The sequence below is a fragment of the Eucyclogobius newberryi genome, unplaced genomic scaffold (genome assembly GCF_026437365.1).
Source record: "Eucyclogobius newberryi isolate DKJ021-1_F unplaced genomic scaffold, fEucNew1.0.hap1 SCAF_1, whole genome shotgun sequence".
Lineage (NCBI taxonomy): Eukaryota > Metazoa > Chordata > Actinopteri > Gobiiformes > Gobiidae > Eucyclogobius > Eucyclogobius newberryi.
The window spans coordinates 44274947-44298167 of NW_027315723.1; the positions used below are offsets into that span (position 1 = coordinate 44274947).

A 23221-nucleotide genomic window follows, 5' to 3' on the forward strand; every position below is an offset into this window, starting at 1 on the left:
AGCCTTTTGAAAAAACTGAAAACTGATAGTTCTGTACCCTGGGTTTCCAATAGGCTGCCCATGGGCCTAGTCCAGACCCCCAAGCAATTTGGTCAAGTTTACAATAATTACACAACACACTGCTCTGCTATGCGGTTCATCGAAAATACTGCTCTGTCAAAGAACAATCGTGATGCTGCAAACACTGTAAATAACGGCTTCATTGATTTAGTGTAAATGTATCATGCTTAAGAGCCGTGTGCCCTGTGTGCCCTTGAGTGTTTGGAAGTCTGCTTGTTAACAAGACGCATTAGAGGCACACACATGGCGTGACGTTCGTAGCTGGATGTTGGTGAATTAGTCGTAACTCTCATTTACGTAGGAAGGAATTTGTCTGTCTGACATGTCGTGAATCTGGTGCAGAATGTCTTTAAAGGGAAAGGTACAAGCATTGTCTAAGTAAACATTAATGCATGAGGCCCATTGTCCATAGAAATTAAAGTTAAAGTAAAAAGATGTTGCACAGCTTCTGGTAACGTTTTTCGTTTTGCTGGCCATAAAACTAATAAAACCCTAATATTTACTCGATTTTTTGCTCCTCCAGTGAAGCCCTCAATGCCCGAGACCACAGCGCTCGGGGCAGCAATGGCGGCCGGAGCAGCTGAAGGCGTGAGCGTGTGGAGCCTTTGCCCAGACGATCTGAGCGAAGTCACCTCTGAGAAATTTGAGCCCCAGATCAACCCAGAAGGTACTGCACTTCTACCCAAAATACATTTCATGTATACAGGTTCATTCAGTGAAGTGTGTTTCAGAGAGCGAATTCAGGTACGCACGCTGGAAGAAGGCAGTGCAAAGGACCATGAACTGGGAGACCACAGAGCCACTGGGCAACGGAAATGGTATGACACAGCTCAGTTATAATAAAGGCTAGATAGATCCTGGATTCTGTGGCTGCAGTAATTGTGGCAGCCATCGTGTCAGTGGAGGAGCAGCTAAATTCTAACTGAAAATAATGTATAACCCTGCAATACTTACAGACAATGCTGAAACAAATACCAAAAATAAAAGCCAGGAATGATGAGCCGCCATCTTGGAGAAGCATGGCTAGAAAACACCTACTTCCTGTCTAGTGTACTTCTTCTACTGACGCTTAAAGGTGTAAATTATAACAACCACTAGTATTTTACCAAGAAATAAACATAACACTCCCCGCCTGGGATTATAACTATCCCGCATTTAAATAATCAATCACTAAATTCCTTGGGAGCAAAACCACTTCTGTTACTGGATGTAAAAAAGTATTTGTATTGCCTGAATGAGAAGTAGTTACTTTGACTTTCCTGACGAGTCCATACTCACTTGTAAATGTTTAGTTGATGACAGAGAAGGGCCTTCTTATATTGCCACTTGTGGCGCAACTGCAGTGTATAGATACTCCCGTCTCCATTTGGACCAGAACATGTCAGCGAGACTTTGAACTCTTTTCAATTGTTCTTTCAGAAGTATTCCTTTTTCAAAGTTGCCTGGAGGGGGCGGAGCTGTTACCGTTTTCATAGTGAGCAGCATTGACAGTGTGAGGATAAGTGGTGACTCCGGGTCAGTGGATGATGGCAGGGACTTCAGCTATAAATGTTGACAACAGTTCATGGGTCAACGGTGCCTTTTTACAGTCTTGGAACATGGAGTCAAGGATACATCTGGCAATCCCTGTCATCCGCTCCCAGGCACCGCCCATATGAGATGCATGAGGCGGATTGAAGATCCATGAGCAGTTTTGTTTGCTGAGGTAGCTTTCGGTGACTTCGGCCACAAGATTTGCATTTGTATCCATTTTCAGTTTGCAGAGGGGTATGATAAAGTTTGTGCCACAATCAGATCGTATTTGTTTTGCAGGGCCTCGGATTGCAAAAAGCTGTTACAGTGCGTTGATAAAACTGTCTTTGCTCATTGTTTGATTAACTCGATATGGACTGCTCTCATTGACATACATGAGAACATTATGGCCCACCTTTTAGAGCAAGCTTGACCTCCTTGTATGTCCGCCTGAAGGAATTGGATCTCTCCTTCACTGTGGAACTCCTCCAGGTTTCTACTTTTTTCCCAAGGAGGTTTTATTTATAGTTTTTCCTGGCTGAAAAGGAGGGTCTAAGGACAGAGGACCCTGGGACATTGCCAAGTCCCTATGAACATTTTTTAATCCGTGTTTCACTGTCGCCCTCCGAGGCAGTTTTTTGACATTTTTCTCTCTGCACAATCTCACATGTGGCACTACTGATGTCGCACTGATGTTGACACTGCGATCTAGATGCTGTCACTCCGCGGGAAACAAAATTGCTGTGCATTGTGGGAAATGTAGTTTATGGTCAAGGCACGATTTAAAAGCAACGTAGACCGCTTTTACGACCATATGACCTTATTTTTAAGACCAATTAAACATTCGCGAAAAATGACGTGGCGGGCCACATCTGGCCCGCGGGCCTTGAGTTTGACACATGTGCTTTAGAAGCTGGGGCTTATTGTGAATTGGATATAATTTGCTTGGATTTACTGCACTTTAGCCTTTTCTGCCTCTATTTTGTGTTGAACTTGTGTTTTGTGTACAGATATGGGCACTTTAGAAAACCTTTCTGGTGCATGTTTTCTTTTTATTGTCACTGGTTGGTTAAAACTGTCTATTAGTCTACTATCAAAATGACTAGGCTACAATTACATTATGAGTATTCCTGATAAAATGTTTATTTTCCCTGCAGCGCACGAGTTACGCACCACGTGACTACTGTGCTATACGATATTTGGTGCTTTAAGTTTAAAGGTGCCATAACATGCTTTTTTTCACGTTTCGTAGTCTATCCTAAGTGTATAATTGATAATAATAAGTGTTGTGCAACACCCTTAACATAATAGTTAAGAAATATCACCCAGACCTTGGACCCCCTCACCAACCCGGAAATGCAAACGGCTTGGTTTGATATTCACCCCCACCCTTGCGAAGAGCGATCTGGCTCCCCCGCCCAACCCGTGACGTAGTCTCAGAGCGCGTGTGTGCCCCGCCCACCCGTGACGTAGTGTGTCCCCCACAGCTGTCTGCTCCGCGCTGCGCTGCGCGAATGAGTGAGAAACGATAGAACTTCAGATCAACACTACTTTGAGACTAAATAAATCTGGTGTTTATTCTACAGCGTGCGCAGAACAGATCTATATATATATATATATATATATATAAACTTCTTATGTCCATCACGCTCTTATTTCCTGGTTTTTCGGTATCGGATAGAACTTCTCTCCGTTTATTTTCCCGGTTGCTGCATCAACTGCCACATAAACCTTCACCATTGTGATAATAGTAAAGAGTGCGATATCGTTAATGAAGTTTTGGGCCTCTTTGAGCGGTGTTTCGTCGTAAATCGAAGCAGAAAAACTCCGGAATGGGCTTGTAGGGAGACAGCAGCGCGGAGCCGGGGGGAAGGGGGCGGGAGCCGGGAGGGGGGTGGAGAGGGGGGATGGTGACGCGTGCTTGCCCTTATGACGCGGTCTTGCCCCACCGCCCGTCAGTTTGGAGATTGGAGGAAAGGAGATAGTCTGTAATATCAAATCAAATCAATTTATTTTTGTAAGGCCCAAAATCACAACAACAGCTGCCTCTGAGGGCCACAGGGAGAAATGAATCAATAATGTCTGTGGTGGCGATGAAGTCAGACAATGTCTGTGGTGGCGAGGGACGATGTCCCAGGGTCCTCTGCCCTTAGACTCTCCTTCTCGGCCAGGAAAAACTACAAAAAAACCTCTTTGGGAAAAAAGCGTAGAAACCTGGAGGAGTTCCAGTGAAGGAGAGATCCGACTCTCACAGACGGACAGACGGACACAAGGGAGACTGGAGCTGGACCCACTCTTCAGGCAGATAAGGGACCGACTGAGGCGAACTGGACCCACTCTTCAGGCAGATGAGGGACCGTCGGAGGCGAACTGGACCCACTCTTCAGGCAGATGAGGGACCAACTGAGGCAAACTGGACCCACTCTTCAGGCAGATGAGGGACCGACTGAGGCGAACTGGACCCACTCTTCAGGCAGATGAGGGACCAACTGAGGCGAACTGGACCCACTCTTCAGGCAGATGAGGGACCGTCGGAGGCGAACTGGACCCACTCTTCAGGCAGATGAGGGACCGTCGGAGTCGAGCTGGACCCACTCTTCAGGCAGATGAGGGACCGTCGGGGGTGAGCTGGACCCACTCCTCAGGCAGATGAGGGACCGTCCACACAGGGCAGGGACCACTTCACCAGGGGAGGGGCATCTGGGTCCACAGGTCCTCAGGAGTGAAAGAAAGAAAAAGAAGGCGGTGAACAGTTTGCAAGTGGAATCAAAAAATAAATATTGTTTGATAGCATAAGTAGTCAGAAGAAGAGGATAGTGCTCAAGCTGTCATACTTCCCCCAGCATAATTACTCCTAGGGCAGCGTAGCTAAAGCTGTGGGTTTATGTTTCTGTTCCTAACTACTCTGACCATAAGCGATTTCGAAGAGGAACGTTTTAAGCCTGGACTTAAATGAAGAGACTGTGTCAGCATATTTAACATGGGTCGGGAGCTGATTCCATAACACAGGAGCTTGGTAGCTAAACGCTCTACCTCCTACTGTACTTTTAGAGACTCTTGGCACCACCAGAAGGCCGGCATTCTGAGAGCGAAGAGCTCTGTTTGGATGATATGGTTCTATAGCATCTTTGAGGTAGGATGGGGCCATGTCATTTATGGCTTTGTAGGTCAAGAGTAGAATTTTGAATTTGATTCTAAACTCGACAGGGAGCCAGTGAAGAGACTTCAGCACTGGCGTACTGATCCTGTGCAGCGTAGGGCGTCTTCTTGCTCGTCTATGGAGGGCTCTCTCAGTGAGGAGCAGGGCGGGGGGGTTGCAGATGTCGGGGATGTGAGTTCAGAGTGTAAGGTGTTCATAAAGCTCGCGCAGGATAATGCGTCCTTTAAGGGGTGGGATCCGATGGCGTTGACAAGGAGCCTGACTGTAGCTGTGGGAGTGGTCAAGCATGCGAGTGTCCTTAGGGATGGCTCGCTGCTGGTTGTGTGCAAGGACGTGGCTCAGCAAAGGAAGGCGATTGAAGCTAAGTGTCTGGGTGGGAAGGACATTCTTGTGTCTGATGCTGTAAGAGGCACGGTCAGGGGAGTTATAGTAGGCGTCCCTACGACGACATCTGTGGATGACATAAAGGAGAATTTGACTGGAGCTAAGGTGGTGGATGCTAGGCGGTTGAAGATGACCCGGGATGGGGTAAGGTGTGACAGCCTGTCGATAATGATTAGATTTGAAGGTGGGATCCTGCCTCGTGTGGTGTGCGTTGGGTACATGCGCTATGGCGTACGCCCATATGTTCTGCCGCCCCTGCGTTGCTTCAAGTGCCAGCGCTTTGGGCATATTGCAGCGGTCTGTAGAGGGAAGCAGAAGTGTGGTAAATGTGCAGGAGACCACGAGTATGGGAAGTGTGACGACGGAGCAAAACTCAAGTGCTGTAACTGTGGGGGAGAGCATAGCTCTGCCTACGGGGGATGCGTGTTCAGCAAGAGGGCTGCGGAGGTGCAAAAAGTTAGAGCCTCTCAAGGCATATCCTACGCGGATGCGGTCAAGAAGGTGTCTGGTAGTCAGGTGACGGTGGATGCAGTGGGGGCTGCCAGTGCTGCTGGTGTCCTAGGCGACAGGGGAGGGGGCAGCGTTGCCCGCAGCCAGGGGGAGGTCCCCACTGGGATGCCCGTGAGTGTGGCTTCCACGGGCAGAGGCCCTGTGGGTGCGGAGGATGTACTGGTTGTGAAGAGGAAAGATTTCTTCCTCTTTATAGTGGAAGTGATTAACTGTACTGGGCAAACCAAGAAGAGATCCGAAAAGACTAAGATCATCGCTAAGGCTGCAGGGAAGTACTTTGGAGCTGGGGGCCCCGAGTGGACGGAGATAGAGGATGCGCTGCGGGAGGGCGCCCTGCCCCATTCTGGCAGTGGGAGTGGGGGGGCTCCCGATGCGCCGTCAGGTTCCGGGGGCTCATAATGGCGGTGGTTGTCTTGCAATGGAATGCGCGTAGTCTTCGTGCTAATGGCCAGGAATTTAAGCATTTTGTCTCTACCTTGTTGAACAAGCCTCACGTTATGTGCGTGCAGGAGACTTGGTTACGACCTAGGTGGGGTTTTGGGATACAAGGGTATGTGTGTGTTAGGAATGATAGGGAGCAGGGTAGAGGCGGAGGTGTGGCTGTGTTTGTCCGAGATGACCTAAATTACGTTGTTGTCAGTGTGAGTAAAGCGCCGGAGGCCCTGGCGGTGAGGGCCTGGCTGGGTGGTGAAGCTGTTACTGTGGTTAACCTTTATAATCCGTGTGGTGAGTTAACGCTAGAGTCCTTACATAGTATCGGTAAGGATGTTCGGGGAAAGGCCGTGTGGTGTGGGGATTTTAATGCGCATAGCGCTTTGTGGGGCGGTAGTGGTACCGATAGGTATGGGCAGGTGGTAGAGGGTTTTATCAATCAAAGGGAGTTGGTTTGTCTGAATGATGGGGGTGGGACCCGCTATGATATGGGGACCGGTGCGGAAAGTGCAATAGATCTTACACTTGTGTCCAAGGAGTTAGCTGGTGTTTGTAGTTGGGAGGTTCTTGGTAATCTTTCTTTTGGTAGCGATCACTATCTAGTCCGCACCGTGATTGGCTTTGGGAGCTGTGTGGTCAGGGGGACGAGGATCCAGAGGTGGCAGTTGGCAAGGGCGAACTGGGGGGCTTTCCTGAGGAAAGCTGATGATGGTTCTAGGGTTCTGCAGGAAGGAGGATTGACTCAGGTGGATGATCTCAATAGTGCAATTGTCTCGCTCATCACGCAGTCAGCGGTAGGCACGATTCCTAAGAGTGGTGGTAGTGGACATAGGAAGCGGGTGCCGTGGTGGACTGAAGCATGTGGTCATGCTGTTAGGGCGAGAAATGCGGCGTTTCGCCGGCTAAGGGTTGCCCACACTGAGGGTGCCCTCATTGACTACAAGAGGGCCCGCGCTGTTGTGCGGAAAACTGTGAGAACGGCCAAGAGTGCCTATTGGAGGCGGTATTGTTCCAAAATTGGGAGAGAAACGCGTCTCGGGGATGTTTGGGGGATGATTAAGCGGATGCATGGGGTTGAGCGCCGTCATGGGACCCCGGTCCTAATGCTGAATGGTGTTGAAGCAGTCAGCGACGTTGACAAAGCTGAACTGTTGGCCAGCACCTTTGTGTCGGTGCACAGCTCTGACAATCTCTCACCTGCGGAAAGGCACTACAGGGAGAGTACTTTGGCCCAGAATTCTGAGCTGATTGGGCACCAGCCTTCGACTCAAGATGACCTTGACCTTCCGTTTAGTTTGTTTGAGCTAAGGAGAGCACTTTCTAAGGCGAAACAGACAGCCCCGGGTAAAGATGAGGTGTGCTATGACATGCTCTCTCATTTGACTGATGACACGCTTGGGCTAGTCCTGGGTCTTTTCAACCGTGTTTGGGATTCAGGTTGTGTTCCATCTGCGTGGAAACAGTCTACGGTGGTGCCGGTTCTGAAGCCGGGTAGGCCAGCGTCTGACCCTTCAAGTTATAGGCCGATTGCCTTGACGTCGCAGCTCGGGAAAACGATGGAGCGCATGGTTACCGAGCGGTTGGATTACTTCTTGGAGAGTCAGGGTTTGCTTCCCGCGCACCAGAGTGGTTTCCGTAGGGGCAGGAACACCATGGATTCCGTGTTGTGTTTGGAATCTGATATCCAGCTGGCCAGGGCTCAGAAAGAAAAGGTTATTGCGGTGCTCTTTGATGTGGAGAAGGCGTACGATATGGTTTGGAAGGATGGGCTCCTCATTAAGCTGCGGAAGTGTGGTGTGAAGGGTAAACTGTTTAACTGGGTCCGGAGCTTTCTGTCTGGCCGGCGTATCCAAACCAGAGTGGGCGCTGCTTACTCTGGGGTCTATGGGGTGGAGAATGGGATCCCGCAGGGGAGTGTGTGTAGCCCTATCTTGTTCAATGTTATGATTAAGGACATCTTTGACGACGTGGATGGGTCTGTTGGGAGGAGCCTTTATGCTGACGATGGCGCTCTATGGGTGAGAGGGAGGAATCTCCGGTTTTACGAGGCGAAACTGCAAAGGGCAATACAGCAGGTGGAGCAGTGGACCCTGAAGTGGGGGTTTAAACTGTCCGTACGGAAGTCTCAAGTGATCTGTTTCTTCAATGGACATAGGGACGTCTCCCTTCGACTGCATGGGCAGGTGCTCGAACAGGTCAGGGAGGTGAGGTTCTTGGGGGTCACCTTTGACGAGAGGCTTAGTTGGCGTCGGCACATTGATGAGGTCAGTGGTAAATGCAAAAGGGTGAATAACTTGCTTCGTTGTCTATCCGGCCAGGACTGGGGGGCCAGCAGAAGGTCGCTCCTGGGTATTTATCGGGCCGTCATGAGGGCGGCTATTGATTATGGCTGTATAGCCTACATGTCTGCGGCTGAGACTAACTTAAAGAAGCTTGATGTGGAGCAAGCCCAGGCCTTGCGCATCTGCTGTAGGGCTTTTAGGACCTCCCCTGTCTCGGCGCTGCAGGTTGAGTTGGGGGAATTGCCGTTACGGCTCCGGAGGCTAGAACTTCTGTTGGCTTACTGGGTGAATGTGCAAGGTCATACGAGCTCTCACCCGGTGAGGGACTTTCTCAGGGTTGATGGGGGGCAGAGTGAGGCTGGCGGTATGATTTTCAGCCAGGTAGGAAATGCGAAGGCGCGGCTTGCGGGGGTTGGTGATCTGCGTGTGAGCCCGTCGGTGGCTTTGTCTGCTATAGCTCCGTGGAAGTTTGTCCCGGCTCCTGTTGATGTTAGCTTGCATGGCAAGCTTAGAGGAGTCGCTGGGAGGGCACCGCAGTTTGCCGTTCAAGCGCTCATTGATAAGCACTCAGGTGATGTGTTTATTTATACCGACGGGTCTAGGGATCCTGAGAGTGGGCGTACTGGCGCCGCTTATTTTGTGCCTGACCTGGGGCTAGCGGTCAAGAAGAGGTTGACAGATCGCCTTTCTGTTTTCAATTCGGAACTTATAGCGATACGGTTGGCGTTGGAATGGGCGGAATCTGCTTTGCAGTGTTGCGGCATTGTGGTGGCCTCTGACAGCCTTTCTGCATTGCAAAGCATTAAATCTGGGAAATCGAATTGCAGACGGGATGTGTTGAGTGGCATCTTCTGTCTGGTGCTCTCCCTGTCCGGGAGGGATGTGGGGGTTTCCTTCGTTTGGGTCCCTGCGCATGTGGGGGTGGATGGTGGCGAGGTGGCTGATGCACTGGCTGAACGTTCCCTTCGGCGGCCATCGATTGATGTGGCGGTTGAGTTGAGCGGGTCTGGGGTCGGGCCTGTTGTCGGGGGTCATGTGGTCGGCCTTTGGCGGGAATTTTGGAGCCACTGTGTTGCTGGACGGCGTCTCTGTCGCATGCAGGGTGGTGTGGGTCCTTGCGGGTCTGTGGGCAGGGGCGCGTGGGAGGAGGGGGCCTTCGCCCGCATGAGGATTGGCCATGCTGGACTCGGTTGGTCGCTGAGTGGGATGGGCGGGCATCCGACCGGTCTGTGTGGTCACTGTCGGGTGCCAGAGACTGTCGAGCATGTGCTGATTTGCTGTGGGGCTTGTGATGGGGAGGGGGCCGGGTTGGCCTTGTGGTTTCGGGGTAATGGGCGGGAGTTCGGTCTGCGGAGCGTTCTGGCGATCCAGTCACGGGGTTTGTGTCGGGCTGTGGTTGCTTGCTTGTGTAGCGCAGGGCTGGGTGGGCGTTTGTAGAGGTGGGGGGTGTTGGAGACTGAGCCGAGGATGAGGAGCGGGGGGGTGTTCTGGCGCGCTTGGACTTCATGGGCCTAGAAACGCCAAAGTGATGGAAGAAGGACTTCTAAAGGATAAAACGACAAAGACGTCCCATGACCTCATGGGCTTTGTAAAACAACAAAGACGTCCCATGATCTCATGGGCTTTGTACTTCCAAAGCACCGAACGTCAAAGAGGGCGAGGAAGGTGAAGAAGAGTCTCCCTGGAATAAAGCCGGTTGGTCTCTGACACAACAACTATTCTAGTCACAAAAACACATCATGACCTCATGGGCTTTGTAACGCCAAAGCGATGGGAGGAGTACTTTTACGGACTACGACAGAGTCTGAGGACTACGAAACGTCTGAGGAATAAAGTCTGGCGGTAATGCAACACTCGGATGCCAACCGCCATAAAACAACAACAACAACAACAACAAGCACTGGCGTAATGTGCTCTCTTCTTTTTGTTCCTGTTAGTAATCTTGCTGCTGCATTTTGAACCAGTTGAAAGCTTTTTATGGAGCTTTTAGGACACGCTGCAAGCAGGGAGTTACAGTAGTCTAATCTAGTCGTTACAAATGCATGGATAAGTTTTTCGGCATCACTTTTAGGCAGGATTCTTCTGATTTTGGCTATGTTGCGCAAATGGAAATAGGCTGTTTTACAAGCTTGATATATATGAGCTTTAAATGAGAGCTCCTGGTCAAATAAGACTCCAAGGTTTCTCACAGTAGAACTGGAGGCTACACTAACATTGTCCAGTGTGACTATCTGCTCAGATAGAGCATCTCGTAGATGCTTAGGGCCAAGCACAATGACCTTGGTTTTTTCAGGGTTGAGAAGCAGGTAGTTTAGTGTCATCCAGGTTTTTATCTCCTTCACACAAGTACTAAGTCTGTCTACTTGATCGCTCTGATCACGTTTCATTGATAAATACAGCTGAGTGTTGTCTGCATAGCAGTGGAAGTTAATGCCATGCTTTCTGATAATGTTGCCTAATGGCAGCATATAAAGAGTAAACAGAATTGGACCAAGTACCGAACCCTGTGGCACACCGTAAATTACTTTAGAGCAAGGTGAGGAGCTCAGGTTTACATTAACAAATTGGTACCTATCAGATAGATAGGATTTAAACCAGCTGAGGGCTGTTCCTCCAACACCTACATCACATTCTAACCTCTGCAGTAGAATGTTGTGGTCAATGGTGTCAAACGCTGCGCTGAGGTCCAACAGGACCAGGATTGAGACCAGTCCATCGTCAGCGGCTAATAACAAATCATTTGTGACTTTAACTAGTGCAGTTTCAGTGCTGTGGTGAGCTCTGAACCCTGACTGGAAAACTTCAAATAAGTTATTATCCTGCAGGTGGCGACAAAGCTGTTTTACTACAACTTTTTCAAGGATTTTAGAGACGAAGGGAAGATTTGAAATAGGTCTGTAGTTTACCAATAGGTCGGGATCTAGATTAGGCTTTTTCAGAAGAGGTTTAATGACTGCATGTTTGAAGGACTGTGGAACATAGCCACTTTCGAGTGAAGTATTTATTATATTAAGAATAGGGTCTATAATTAGGGGGAGAATGTCTTTGAGGAGTCTGCTTGGAATGGGGTCTAGGACACAAGTTGAGCTTTTAGAGGACATGATGGCTGAAGTTATCTCTGCTTGATCAACAGCTGTGAACCTTTCTAAGTTTACAGGTGGATTTATATGGGACGTTAGATTTACAGCTTGGGCTAGTTCAGGGCTAATAGCGGGGGTAATTTCATCTAATTTATCTCTGATTGTTTTTATTTTATTGTTAAAAAATAGGAGGAAATCATCAGAGCTAAGTGTAGCTGGGATTGAGGGCTCTACTGCACTGACAGTTTGTTAGCCTAGCTACAGTGCTGAAAAGGAATTTAGTGTTACTTTTGTTGACTTCTATTAGATTTGAATAATATCTGGTTTGGGCCTTACGCAGAGCCTGCTTATAGGACAGCAGGCAACTTTTCCATGCTTTTAGAGATTCTTCGGTGTGAGAGCGACGAAATAATCCCTCTAACTTTCTAACTCTTTGTTTATGTGAACGCAGTTCTTGGTTGTACCATGGGGAGGCGCGCTTTGGCCTAATGACCTTCTGTTTTAACGGCGCGACAACGTCAAGAGCAGACTTCAGAGAATTCATGGTCAAGTCGACAAATTGATCACTTAAACTGGGACTAAAGCTGTTCTCAGCAGGACCACATGACATGTCACTGAATATTGGCTCCATTATTTCTTTGAATTTTGAGATAGATTTTTCAGATATTGTCCTTTTCATTATAACTTTATTTTGTGGGACTGGATGATCTTTAAGAATAAACTGAAAGGTAATTAGGAAATGATCTGACAATATAGGGGTTTGAGGGAGGACAATGAGGTCACTAATCTCTGTTCCATACGTTAGGACAAGATCCAGAGTGTTCTTGTGAGTGTGAGTCGGTTTATTTACATTCTGAGTGAAACCAATGCTGTCTAACAAGGCGCTGAAGGCATTACTGAGAGCGTCATCACTCATGTTCACGTGGATATTAAAGTCTCCAGCTATAACTATTTTATCCCAGGCTAACACTAAGTTTGATATAAAGTCAGAAAACTCTGTTAAAAACTCTGAGTAGGGACCAGGAGGTCGGTAGATAACTATGAACAAAACTCCTTTTTGGTTTTTCATATTTGGACATGTGATCGACAGCATAAGGCTTTCAAATGAGTGAAATGCATTGTTAGTTTTAGGGCTCATGAGTAGGCTTGAGTGTGAGATCACTGCCACACCACCACCTCGGCCTGTGCTCCTGGCGGTCTGAAAGTTAACATGGGTGGGTGGGGTGGACTCATTTAGTCTGACGTAGTCGTCTTGTTGAAGCCACGTTTCAGTTAGAGCTAGAAGATCTATGTTATAGTCACTAATTAATTCATTAACTAAGAGCGATTTGGAGGAAATTGCTCTAATGTTTAGCAGTCCACATTTTATGTGTTTATTCATTTGTATATTTGTGTCATTTGTGATTGTTATTTTCCTTAAGTTATTTGGTCTGACGCCTGAAATATTTTTTCTGAGATGTGACTTTTTGGCATTATTTGTACGAGGGACACGAGGGACACAAACAGTCTCTATCTGTCTTGAATCTGAAAACTTCACATGTGACAGAACGGGCGAGAGTTCAGTGACAGAGGAGCGTCTTAAACTGCTGCTCTGCGCCCAGGGCTCATCCCTAGATGGTCACTTAACACGACTAAGACTATCGGTCAAATTCCGAACTAATAGGGATGTACCCTCCGAAGTCGGATGGATGCCATCCCTGCGTATGAGCCCGGGCTTTCCCCAAAACGCACTCCAGTTATCAATAAAGACAACGTTGTTTTGAGGGCACCCTCTGGATAACCAGTTGTTGAATGCTGAGAGACGGCTGTACAATTCAGCATTGATCCGATTGGGCAGGGGACCAGAAAATATTACAGTGTCTGACATCGACTTCGCTAGGTCACACACCGCGGCTACTTGAACTTTGAGCACCTCTGATTGTCTCCGCCGGGCGTTGTTACCGCCTGCGTGAATCACGACTTGCCGGAAACGGGTCGTACTCTGCTTTAAGATCCTAAGGTTTCCTTCGATGTCACCCATTCTGGCCCCCGGGTAACACCTAACGCTAGCAGCTGGCAGCTTCACGTCTCTAACAATAGAACTCCCGATTACAAGAGTTTCTCTAGTGTGTTCAGCGGGTGTGTGATCGCTGAGGGGAGAAAACCTATTATAGACGTGAAGCTCATGGCGCTCTGAGGTTCGGCGTTTAGCGCCTTGTCCCCTCCGAACTGTCACAAATTGGTCCCTATTCTGTTCCTGGTCTAGTCCCGGCTGCACGGGAGACGCTGAGGGGCTGAGCTCGGCCTTACTGCTACTGCTAATGCTAATGCTACGCCCTGCAGCGCGGTTCGGTAGCCCTCGCGCTAAAACCGAACTATAACTGGACTTTAGCTCCTCTAAACAGCGGATCCGCGCTTCTAACTCCGTAACCCTGGCCTCCAAAACTACCACTACACTGCACTTCACGCACCTATCATCAGAGAAGGAGCCAGGGTTCTGACTCGACATATGACAGCTCAAACAGGTAAAGGTAGATCCATGACGCTAGCGGCTAGGCTACGCTAGGCTAGTTCAGGCTGGAGCTAGAGAGTGAAGAGGGCTTTTTAATCCACGAAATACTGAAAAGCGAGCGGTTTGAGGCTCCGGATTGTTTGCGGAGAAATCAAACGTTCACTTTCGTGAATATGATGCGTAAATAGTGTGTATAATTCGTGGATTAATCGGTAAAAGGCTCTAAGAACGAACAGCTCTGAAAACGCGACACACTCACCGAAAATGATGTCACCGGATGAAAAAAATATAGCTAAAAACTGCGGGAATCAATCAAAAAAACACTCTGGGTACATATATGAAGCACAAATAGCAATGTAAGAAGGTTAAAAGCTCTAAAAGTCGATTTTGCATGTTATGGGACCTTTAACTTCCATTATAATGTTAATGTATCATATTCTTTTGCATTGATGAAAATATAGAAATACAATTGAGATAGCAGATTTTTTGTATAATTTTTTTTTTTCAAAAACTCAGTCCTCTTCAAACCTCAACAATACAATCTTCCTCTTTCCCCCCATATCTGGGCAACAGTGGAATCGAACACAGCCTGCAAATATATATTTGATATTTTCTTCAAAGTCGGCCCATCAAAGTTCACATACCTGAATATCAGCGCTGCCTGTTCAATATTGATCACATCACACGATTCATCACAGGCACTTAAGTATGCTGGAGCTGAATTAATGTCCTTGATTTGCCGATTGGTGATAATGCCTGCCATTTTAATGTCCCTTCACTGTCTTTGTGGAGAATCATGAAATGTAATATTTACTATAAACATGTTTACAGCATTGGAAAACGTTAAGAGTGATTGCCTCATGTTTGTCCATTTACAGAAACCATATTAAAACAACAAATATATCCCCCCCATCTAGTTCCATTTTCATAATTTTTTTAAAACGCTCCAGGGAACCACGAAGAGGGCGCTAAAGTGCTGCATGCAGCTCCGGACCCGCAGGTTGCCGACCCCTGCTCTAGAACATACTTCTAGCTGCAGAGGAAAAGGACATGACAAAGAAATTGATGACGCAATGGACTGACCTAATGATTGACTTTCAAAAAATTTCGAAAATTACATTCAGACTCAATGACCAATTAGGACATTTGCGTCGGATAACAAGATTAGGACTTTGCTAAATGTTTGTATGATATCTCTCTGCATCTTTTTCTGTGTTCCATGTATGAGGTTTTAACAAAAGAAAATAATGTCCATATGGCCTGTAAACAGCAGTATTCATAGATCAGCTTTGTAAATGTGGCTCTGTGACTTCCAGGTGAGCCCAGTATCTTCTGCAGCATCCCTTTGGGCTTCTACATCATGGGCAGCATGGTCATGTTGGTGGGAGCCAAGTACCTTGCAGGTCAGGAGTGCTTTCATTCATCCAAACACAAACAATACACTAATGAGAGCTCAAAATGCTTTTAATTGTGTGAATGTTTTCTGTAAATGAATATTTCATATACCTTACAGCAGGGGTCACCAAACGTGCCCACGGGCACCTGTGGACCATTTGAGCCTCTCACAGTTCTAAATTTAGAACAGCTCAGCCAAAATTTTCTCGTTTCACCATAAACGCTGCTAGGCTTGTTTATATGAGACCAGGACCTGTAGAGACGACAAGAGACAAGATAACAGCTCCTTGTCACTTTTATTTTTTTCAAAATACAACCAGTATTCATGTAGTTACAAGCCACTAGAAACTCGACACAGACAGTGACACATTCTACAGTGCTGGATCTGCTGCGCAACACATTAGAAGGGGCACCATGTTAGATTGCATCAGCAATGTTTTAATTCAAAGACAAGAAAAAATGAGAATGTCAGGAGTAGGCTGTTACAGAGAGCAGAGGAGGAGTTGTCAGCGCAGACCAGGACCACTATCAGACCGGGTCTATGACTAACCCAGAACTAAACCAGGTCTAACTCATGCAAGGCTAAAGTTTAAATCAGGCCCACTATCTGACCAGGACTAACCCAGAACTAAATCAGGTCTAACTCATGCTAAAGTTTAATCAGCACTCACACTCAAAATCAAATACAAACATGTTTTATACAGGTCTAAACAAAACCAGGACTCACACAGGACTGAACCAGGTCTAACCCAAACCAGGACTCACACAGGACTGAACCAGGTCTAACCCAAACCAGGACTCACACAAGACTGAACCAGGTCCAAACAAAGCCACTGGAGGAGAATTTGTTGTGGGTTAAATCTTAACAAATTTGCTTTAACTGTTCTATTGTTTTTGTCACTCATTGATTTAAAATATTAATTAAGATTATATTCTCAAATTAAAAAATACATGATAGACACATAAATGCCCCACATACACATATATCTAATAGTTACTCGCAGTTTAATAGTTACTGTGAGGAAAGTAAGTATTTGAACACCCTACAATTTTGCAAGTTCCCACTTAAAAATTATGGAGGGGTCGGACATTGTTTCCGTAGGTGCAGTTCCACAGTGAGAGACAGAATCTAAAAAAAAAAAAAATCCTGAAATCACATTCTTTCAGTAATTATTTCAGTAATCAGCAAGAATTATAGCTTTCAAAGACTGGTTAGTCTGCCTTTTAAAAATCCACCTCTACTCCACTTATTAATCTATAGAGTTTATTACTAAGTACTAATAAAAAGCACAATGTCTCCTTTAACCCTGTTAGTTTCGTTTTGGTAGTGCTAGTAGCTTTTTCACTTTTTCAAAATCCAAACAAGTTGGTAAGTTCACATAAGTATATTCTCTTGTCCAGGTAACACCTAGATGTTTTCTACTGGTGATCCGAAGAAGCACTTCTCAACATGGACCACAACATTGTGACTTGGGCTCCATATGTCAACATTCCAGAAGATGAGCCGAGCCCAGTCCTACACCCTTCAAATCTGATTGACTGTTGACACACTTTGATTTTCCATTTTATTTGCTACTGAAGACAACAGAAACTGGTACTTGTTAGTAGTAGTATACTTGCAGTATGTATTATACTTAGGTTCTGGCTGTATGATTTCCCATTTATGTGATTGAAGTATTTTTTTACTACTGCTCTGCGATTTCTCTCCTGACGCACATTGTTTTGACTTCTAGTAGCTAGCGGAATATTTTTGAGCACTTTATGTATTTATTTAGGGCCCGAGCGCGATAGTGCGAGAGCCCTTTTGTATCTTGGAAATGTTGAGAGGAAAATGCATAAAAACAAGCAGTAAACATTAATGAATCGCAATGTTTGGATAATTTTAAATTCTAGCTTTTACCAATATTGTCAGATTTGAACGGAACCAATGCAGAATTGTGCATTTACATTATATTATATTTTTTAATATGGCCCTATGGCACCCCATTCAATTGTTATATTTAGAAATTCATAGAAGGAAATCTGTTTGACATTGACTTGTGAAAATATTGTTCATAATAGAGGAATCTGAAGAAGAAGAAAAAAGATTATCATTGTTGTCATCTGGATACTGGTTTTAGAAAAACAAGACATTTCGACTCTCATCCAAGAGTCATTCTCAATATGCAGATCTAGTCTGAGAACTCAGATATTTATCCTACTCTGAGTAGACCCTGTCCACCGGGCCGAACCTCCTGGTAATAGCTAATTTCCTAATGGCTGTTTTCAGAAACAACAAAATGTCAGAATCGGAGGCTGCAGACCTCAGGTTATGTGTCACATCTTCTCTGAAGAATGCAAAGCCACCTTTCTCAAACATCACACCTGAAGAGAGGAGGTTGCACTACATTAATGTTCTACCACCAGACAGGGGACACAGCACTGTGATCCTCAACACAGCTGATTATGAAACCAACATCCACAGCCTCCTCGAGGACACTACCACATACGAACTTTTGAAAAGTGACCCTACCAGTGGCTACAAGAATGTGATAGACACATTCACCCCACAGTACAGCTGTGGGTGATCAGGACATTACAACACAGAGGCCAAGAGGTGCCCATCAGCTCAGAGAACAAGAGGACTGAGGAAAAACACATCCGGAATGCTCCCTAAGCCTTTTGTTACCCTGCTTAGTAAAAAAGCAGGACAAAAGGGAAACAGAACCAAGAAGAAATGGCATCTCTAATCTTTGTCTCTGGACGGAAACACTACAGTATTTTTAGACAGCACAAATGTCTTGTTTATTTAAAACCAGGCCTACTTTAGCACAAAAACTGGTTCACCCTAAGGACAAGATGTCACAAAAACAGCAATTTAGTCTATTCTATCCCATGCGGTGAAGACTTAAGTGAGACTAAACAGCCACTGCATAAGAGGCTTTATCAGCACAGAAGGCATGCAAATTCAGGACTACAGAGTGCCGTGCATCTTCATCTTAAAGCCACAAACCACTGCTTTGAGGACAGTGAGATGAAGAGTCTAAAGAATAAAGAATGAGAACCACAAGTTGGCGAAAGTGTGCATCAAGGGAGTGGTCTTCATCCCCATGTAAAGTGCTCATGTGTGCTTAGTCACTCACTAATGCCTTCCTCCGTGCATACACATTTGTAATGCAAAAATTGACCACTGTGTGGTGTTGTTTCTCAATACCACACAGTGACCCACACCATGATGTAGGAATGCGCAAGCATTTTCCGAAAATGTATAATTTATGATATTGTTTAAATGGGAAACTATTAGGCCCAAGCCCCTAAAGGGGGCCTATTGCTTCCGCAATGATGACAAAAGCATCGTTGCAGCAGTCTTGTCGACAAGGCATTATGTCTTGCAGTTTTATTTTCTTCTTGTTATTATTTGGGAGTCACTGTCGGTCAACCGAGGAAAGGATGGGAACAATTTTTGGTACTTGAAATGTGATTATTGTCCTATGAACTGAAGAGTAAAATTAACTTGAAGTAGAAACACTGCTGCAGATCTCATCTGTTGTAATTCAAAAAATGTTTTAAGATAAGATATTCCTTTATTGTCCCACATGGGGAAATTAAGTTACACAGATAGTTTTGTATGTTTTAATGCACTGAAATTAAAATTATTTAAAGGGCCTTGCTTTGTAGTTGCATATACATATATAGAAATATATTACAAAATAAAATGTCTAGCATTTATATTACATTTTTACATACAATTTTGTTTATCTGGGGTAAATTCAGAAAATAATTAGTAGATGCAATGGAAAAACTAGTGTGAGGTCAGCATTTCTGTAAGTCTTTCTCCATTTATCTTCTATCGCTTGTTCCCGTTAGGGGTCGTGAGTGACTATCCCAGTGACTTTGGGCCTTAGGCAGGGCACACCCTGGACAGGGCCCACCTAGTTGCTGGAGTTTTTCTCCAGTAATACCTAAAAATCCAAATTTTGCCTTTAGATAAAATGCTAAGGGTGTACACTAATCACATTAAATAAAGACATCATTTATAATACATTTGTAAATGTTTTTTGCTTAGTTTTCAATTTCAGTTTTTTTAGTTTTTAGGGCTTTGAAGCTTCAATACATCGTTGTGGCAGCTTTAGGCCATCATCCATGACATTAGACACTCATGATCTTTCTTAGTTATCAGTCTTTACATTTGGTTATGTTTCATTTTATTTTTCACCATGGTTCACCATGAAGTAAAGTAGAATGTGTCCTGTTTATATGTGTAATTACCAACAAACAATCATCATACACTTCACCATGCTAATCCCATCCTGTAGGTTGTGTTCACAGAATTTCAGGGCATAGTTGATTTCAGATGGAGGGCAGGGTCTATGTAATGCTATGGGATATTCACTGTTTTTGAAGGAAAACTCCAAACCGAACATTAATGTTGAACCTTGTAATTTTTTGTCAGGAATTGGCCCCATAAATGCATTGTTTAAAGTGCACTGAGTAAGCATCTCGGAATAATACATTTTGAAGTGCAATATATTACTGAATAAAATATAGATAATATGGAATTTATGCCATGCTAAAGAAGGATTATTCCAAACAAAACTGTTCTAAATTGAATTTAAAAAAATTATAATAAACTTCAGCGGCCTTATAAATAAATAATATATGGAGACCTGGATCCCCGAGTATCTCAAACTTGGGAAGATGAAGATTGACCATGCTGCCCGGCGGTCGAATGGTTGAGGCACAGCCCTCACATGCCGGGCTCCGGGTGCTGCCGGTTGCATTATTGTGAGTTAGATTCCCAATTTTGACAATTAACTGCATGTTCTCCTCTCTCTCTCATCCCCCATTTCCAACTGTCCTCTCCTGTCTAATAAAGCTTACGGGCTTTGTTGGAAAAATATTTTAAAAGAAAGAAGATTGACCATGCGCATTGCTCCGAAACCGGCTCCAAACCAGCATTCAAGGGACCTGGACTTTACTGGAGACATGTGAGCCACTGTGTTCCAACTTTGGTTTGTAAATGCAGAGGTGAAAAATGTATATCAACTCTACTGGAGGGCCTTTTTTATTTATTTTTTTAATCTAGAAAACTGTTTTCTCCCCATTTTTGGATCAGTCTCTGAGCTCTTTTTTGTTTGTTGTGTTTGCTTGGTTGTTGTAGTTCCTATATTTGTGTTGTGTTCGACCATAGAGTTGTGTAAGAAAAGCAGATTTACAAAGAATAAATTCAACATGGTTAATATAATGAAATCTGAAAAATTACTTATAGCATCTTTGGATGATAATGGCATATTGGGTCCAATTATTTGGTCAAATATTTTGACAAAGATGAGAAAAGAGAAAATTGATATTATATACCTACAAGAATTTAGGAACTTACTACTTAATTTTTTTTTTTTTTTTTTACTAACTTTGGTTATATTATCCAAGCCTTGGAACAGAGTTTTTGATACAGATATAGATGGCATATTTGTGCTGGTCAAAAGAAATATTGATGAAATTGTGTTTACTTTGATAAGTGCGTATGCTCCTACAGGAAGCGACCTCACTTTCTATACTGAAGTTGTGGCTCTGATTGCAAATCACTCTGAGGGAACCCTTGGGTGACTGGAACTCCCATGTTCAGCCGACATTGGATGTCTCAGGCAGTAATGCATTTTGTAAATTAATACATAATGTAGGGGTGATCGTTATTTGGAGAGATGAATCTTACTAGATCCATACTAGAATATACTTTTTTTTTTTTTTTTTTTCAACAAAGTAATCATGCTCCTATTTATATCACTGTAAATCTGGAAAATAAACAAAAAAACACTCTTTTGACATTTAATGCTTGTTCACTGAATGACCAACAATTATAAAAATATTATGCAGAAAGGACATTGAGACTTATGTAGAGAAAAGCGACATTGGTGAATTTTCTCCACCCATTCTCTGGGATGAGGGCAAGGTGTAATTGCTGCCGCCTCAACCGAAAAGAAACAAAGGCAAAAAAAAGTAATGATTTGCAGAAGAAACTAAAGCTGCTGGAGGCTAAACATGCCAAAAACAAGGATCCTCAAATGCTACAGGAAATTAAAAAGGCAAGGGTGAGATTAATCACCTGACCTCACGGAAAATGTATTTTTTAAATACTCTTTACCAAACAAAGATATCAAAATTCACGAAATTATTATCTTGGAAGGTTATAAAACAACAGGCACAAAGAAGTATGTTTAAAATATAACATAGGCAGAATAACCAAACAAGACCACATACAATCAACATTTGAATCTTCTACAAACACCTTTTCACCAAAATATCAGGGAACAAAAAGAAGAAATACAATATTTTTTGAACACTCAATTTACCTTCCATGGCTGAAGAGCAAAACAAAAAATTAGGTGCTGAAATGACGACCGACTGAAATTCAAAGTGCAATCAAAAGACTGAAAAACAATACATCTCTGGGGAGTGACATGTTCACCTCAGAGTCATATAAAGCTCTAAAAGACACACTTTTCCATTGCTTTTATCAACTTTTACCTGGGCCCTTAAAAAAACCTTAGATCCCTCCGAGATGTCCAAAAGAACAGAACAAACACTCCCAAATTTAATTCCAACTGATCAGACAGAATTTATTAAGAAACAACAAACACAAGATAACATAAGACGATTTATACACATAATGAACCATATACAAAAACAACAAGACAAAGCTCTACTAATAAGTATGGACGCTGAAAAGGTGTGTGATTCGGTGTGCTAACCAAATTTAAATTAGATAATTTAATGATAAAAATATTGGCCCTTTTTGATAGCCCAATATCAAGAATGAAAATGAACGGACGGACTCACTGACTTTGGAGAGAGAGGTAAGGCAGGGTTGTACTTGGTCCCTCCTGTTGTTCGCTTTGTACTTATAATCATTGGCCCAATATATCGGAAATAATTTATAGTGTCTCAGTTGATGGGACAGAGCATAAAATTGCCTGCTGTGTCGATGATGTTATACAAAATTTAACCAAACCAGAAATGTCCATACCTAATGTGATGCAGTTTCTTCATGGTATTGGTCCAATGTCTGCATACAAATTGAATGTACAAAAAACTTTAATCCTCTATTACTGGGAATGCCTTTTTCCTTTAGAACAAGATCAGGGCGTTCTTATCCAGAGTATGAAGCTCAATGGAAACATTTTGGGATTAATGTCGGGGGTTCCTGTACAGGCCTTACTGGCAGATGACAGACGGTTAGCCATTTGGAGAAAGTTAAGAATCCCTGGGTAAAAATTTTACCCAGGGATTCTTAAGTTCCATGTCGTAAGTTCGTATTTATGTACTTACAACATGGAAGAAGCAAATCATGAAATTAAACAAATGGGTTAAAATCTTAAACTGGTTGGTTGATGACCAAGGTTTTGTACCAAATATAATTGACACAAGATTCAAGGTCTGGATTGCAAAAGGCATTAAAGTTTAACCAGATAAAAGATAAGTCACGTGAAAAGCTTTGATATGTTGAAAAAAATCCTTTCACTTGGAAAAACAGGACTTTTATAGGTACTTACAAACAGGTAGAAAGTAAGTAATGACCATTATAACCCTACAATGAAATTTTGTATGTAGAGGAAATGATCCTCCTCAGCCCTTCAATTGTGAACTCTGGTCGACCTGCAAGTAGTGACAAGACACAACCAGCATCTGGTCAAAGAAAGTTTAAGCCTTTCCTGTCTTAAAGGTCCTGTATTATGCAAAATTGTCTTTTCAGAGCTTTTAACCTTCTTACAGTGCTATTGGTACCTCATATTTCTGCCCAAAGTTGTTTTTTTGATTGATTACTGCAGTCTTTAGCCCAAAATCAGGGCACTTTGAACAGACAAATGAAGGATAAAAGAAAAAGCACATGATTTGACATCTTTTAAGCCACACGGACTGTTACATTTAATAAAATACA

At 44.2% G+C, this 23221-nt stretch overlaps 1 protein-coding gene across 2 annotated transcripts in view; it reads left to right on the top strand.

The window, feature by feature from the left end:
* LOC140361165 (glycerol kinase 3) overlaps positions 1–17178 on the top strand; it is a 90650-nt gene extending 73472 nt beyond the window's left edge. The window contains exons 14-17 of one of the 2 annotated variants that reach the window (XM_072446884.1): positions 584–727; positions 792–878; positions 15228–15314; positions 16708–17178. In XM_072446884.1, coding sequence (XP_072302985.1) covers positions 584–727; positions 792–878; positions 15228–15314; positions 16708–16718 — 329 coding nt within the window. In that variant the 3' untranslated portion in view covers positions 16719–17178. The remainder of the gene's footprint in view (positions 1–583; positions 728–791; positions 879–15227; positions 15315–16707) is intronic. The other variant, XM_072446876.1, reaches the window with a different exon arrangement.
* Positions 17179–23221: the final 6043 nt, after the last annotated feature.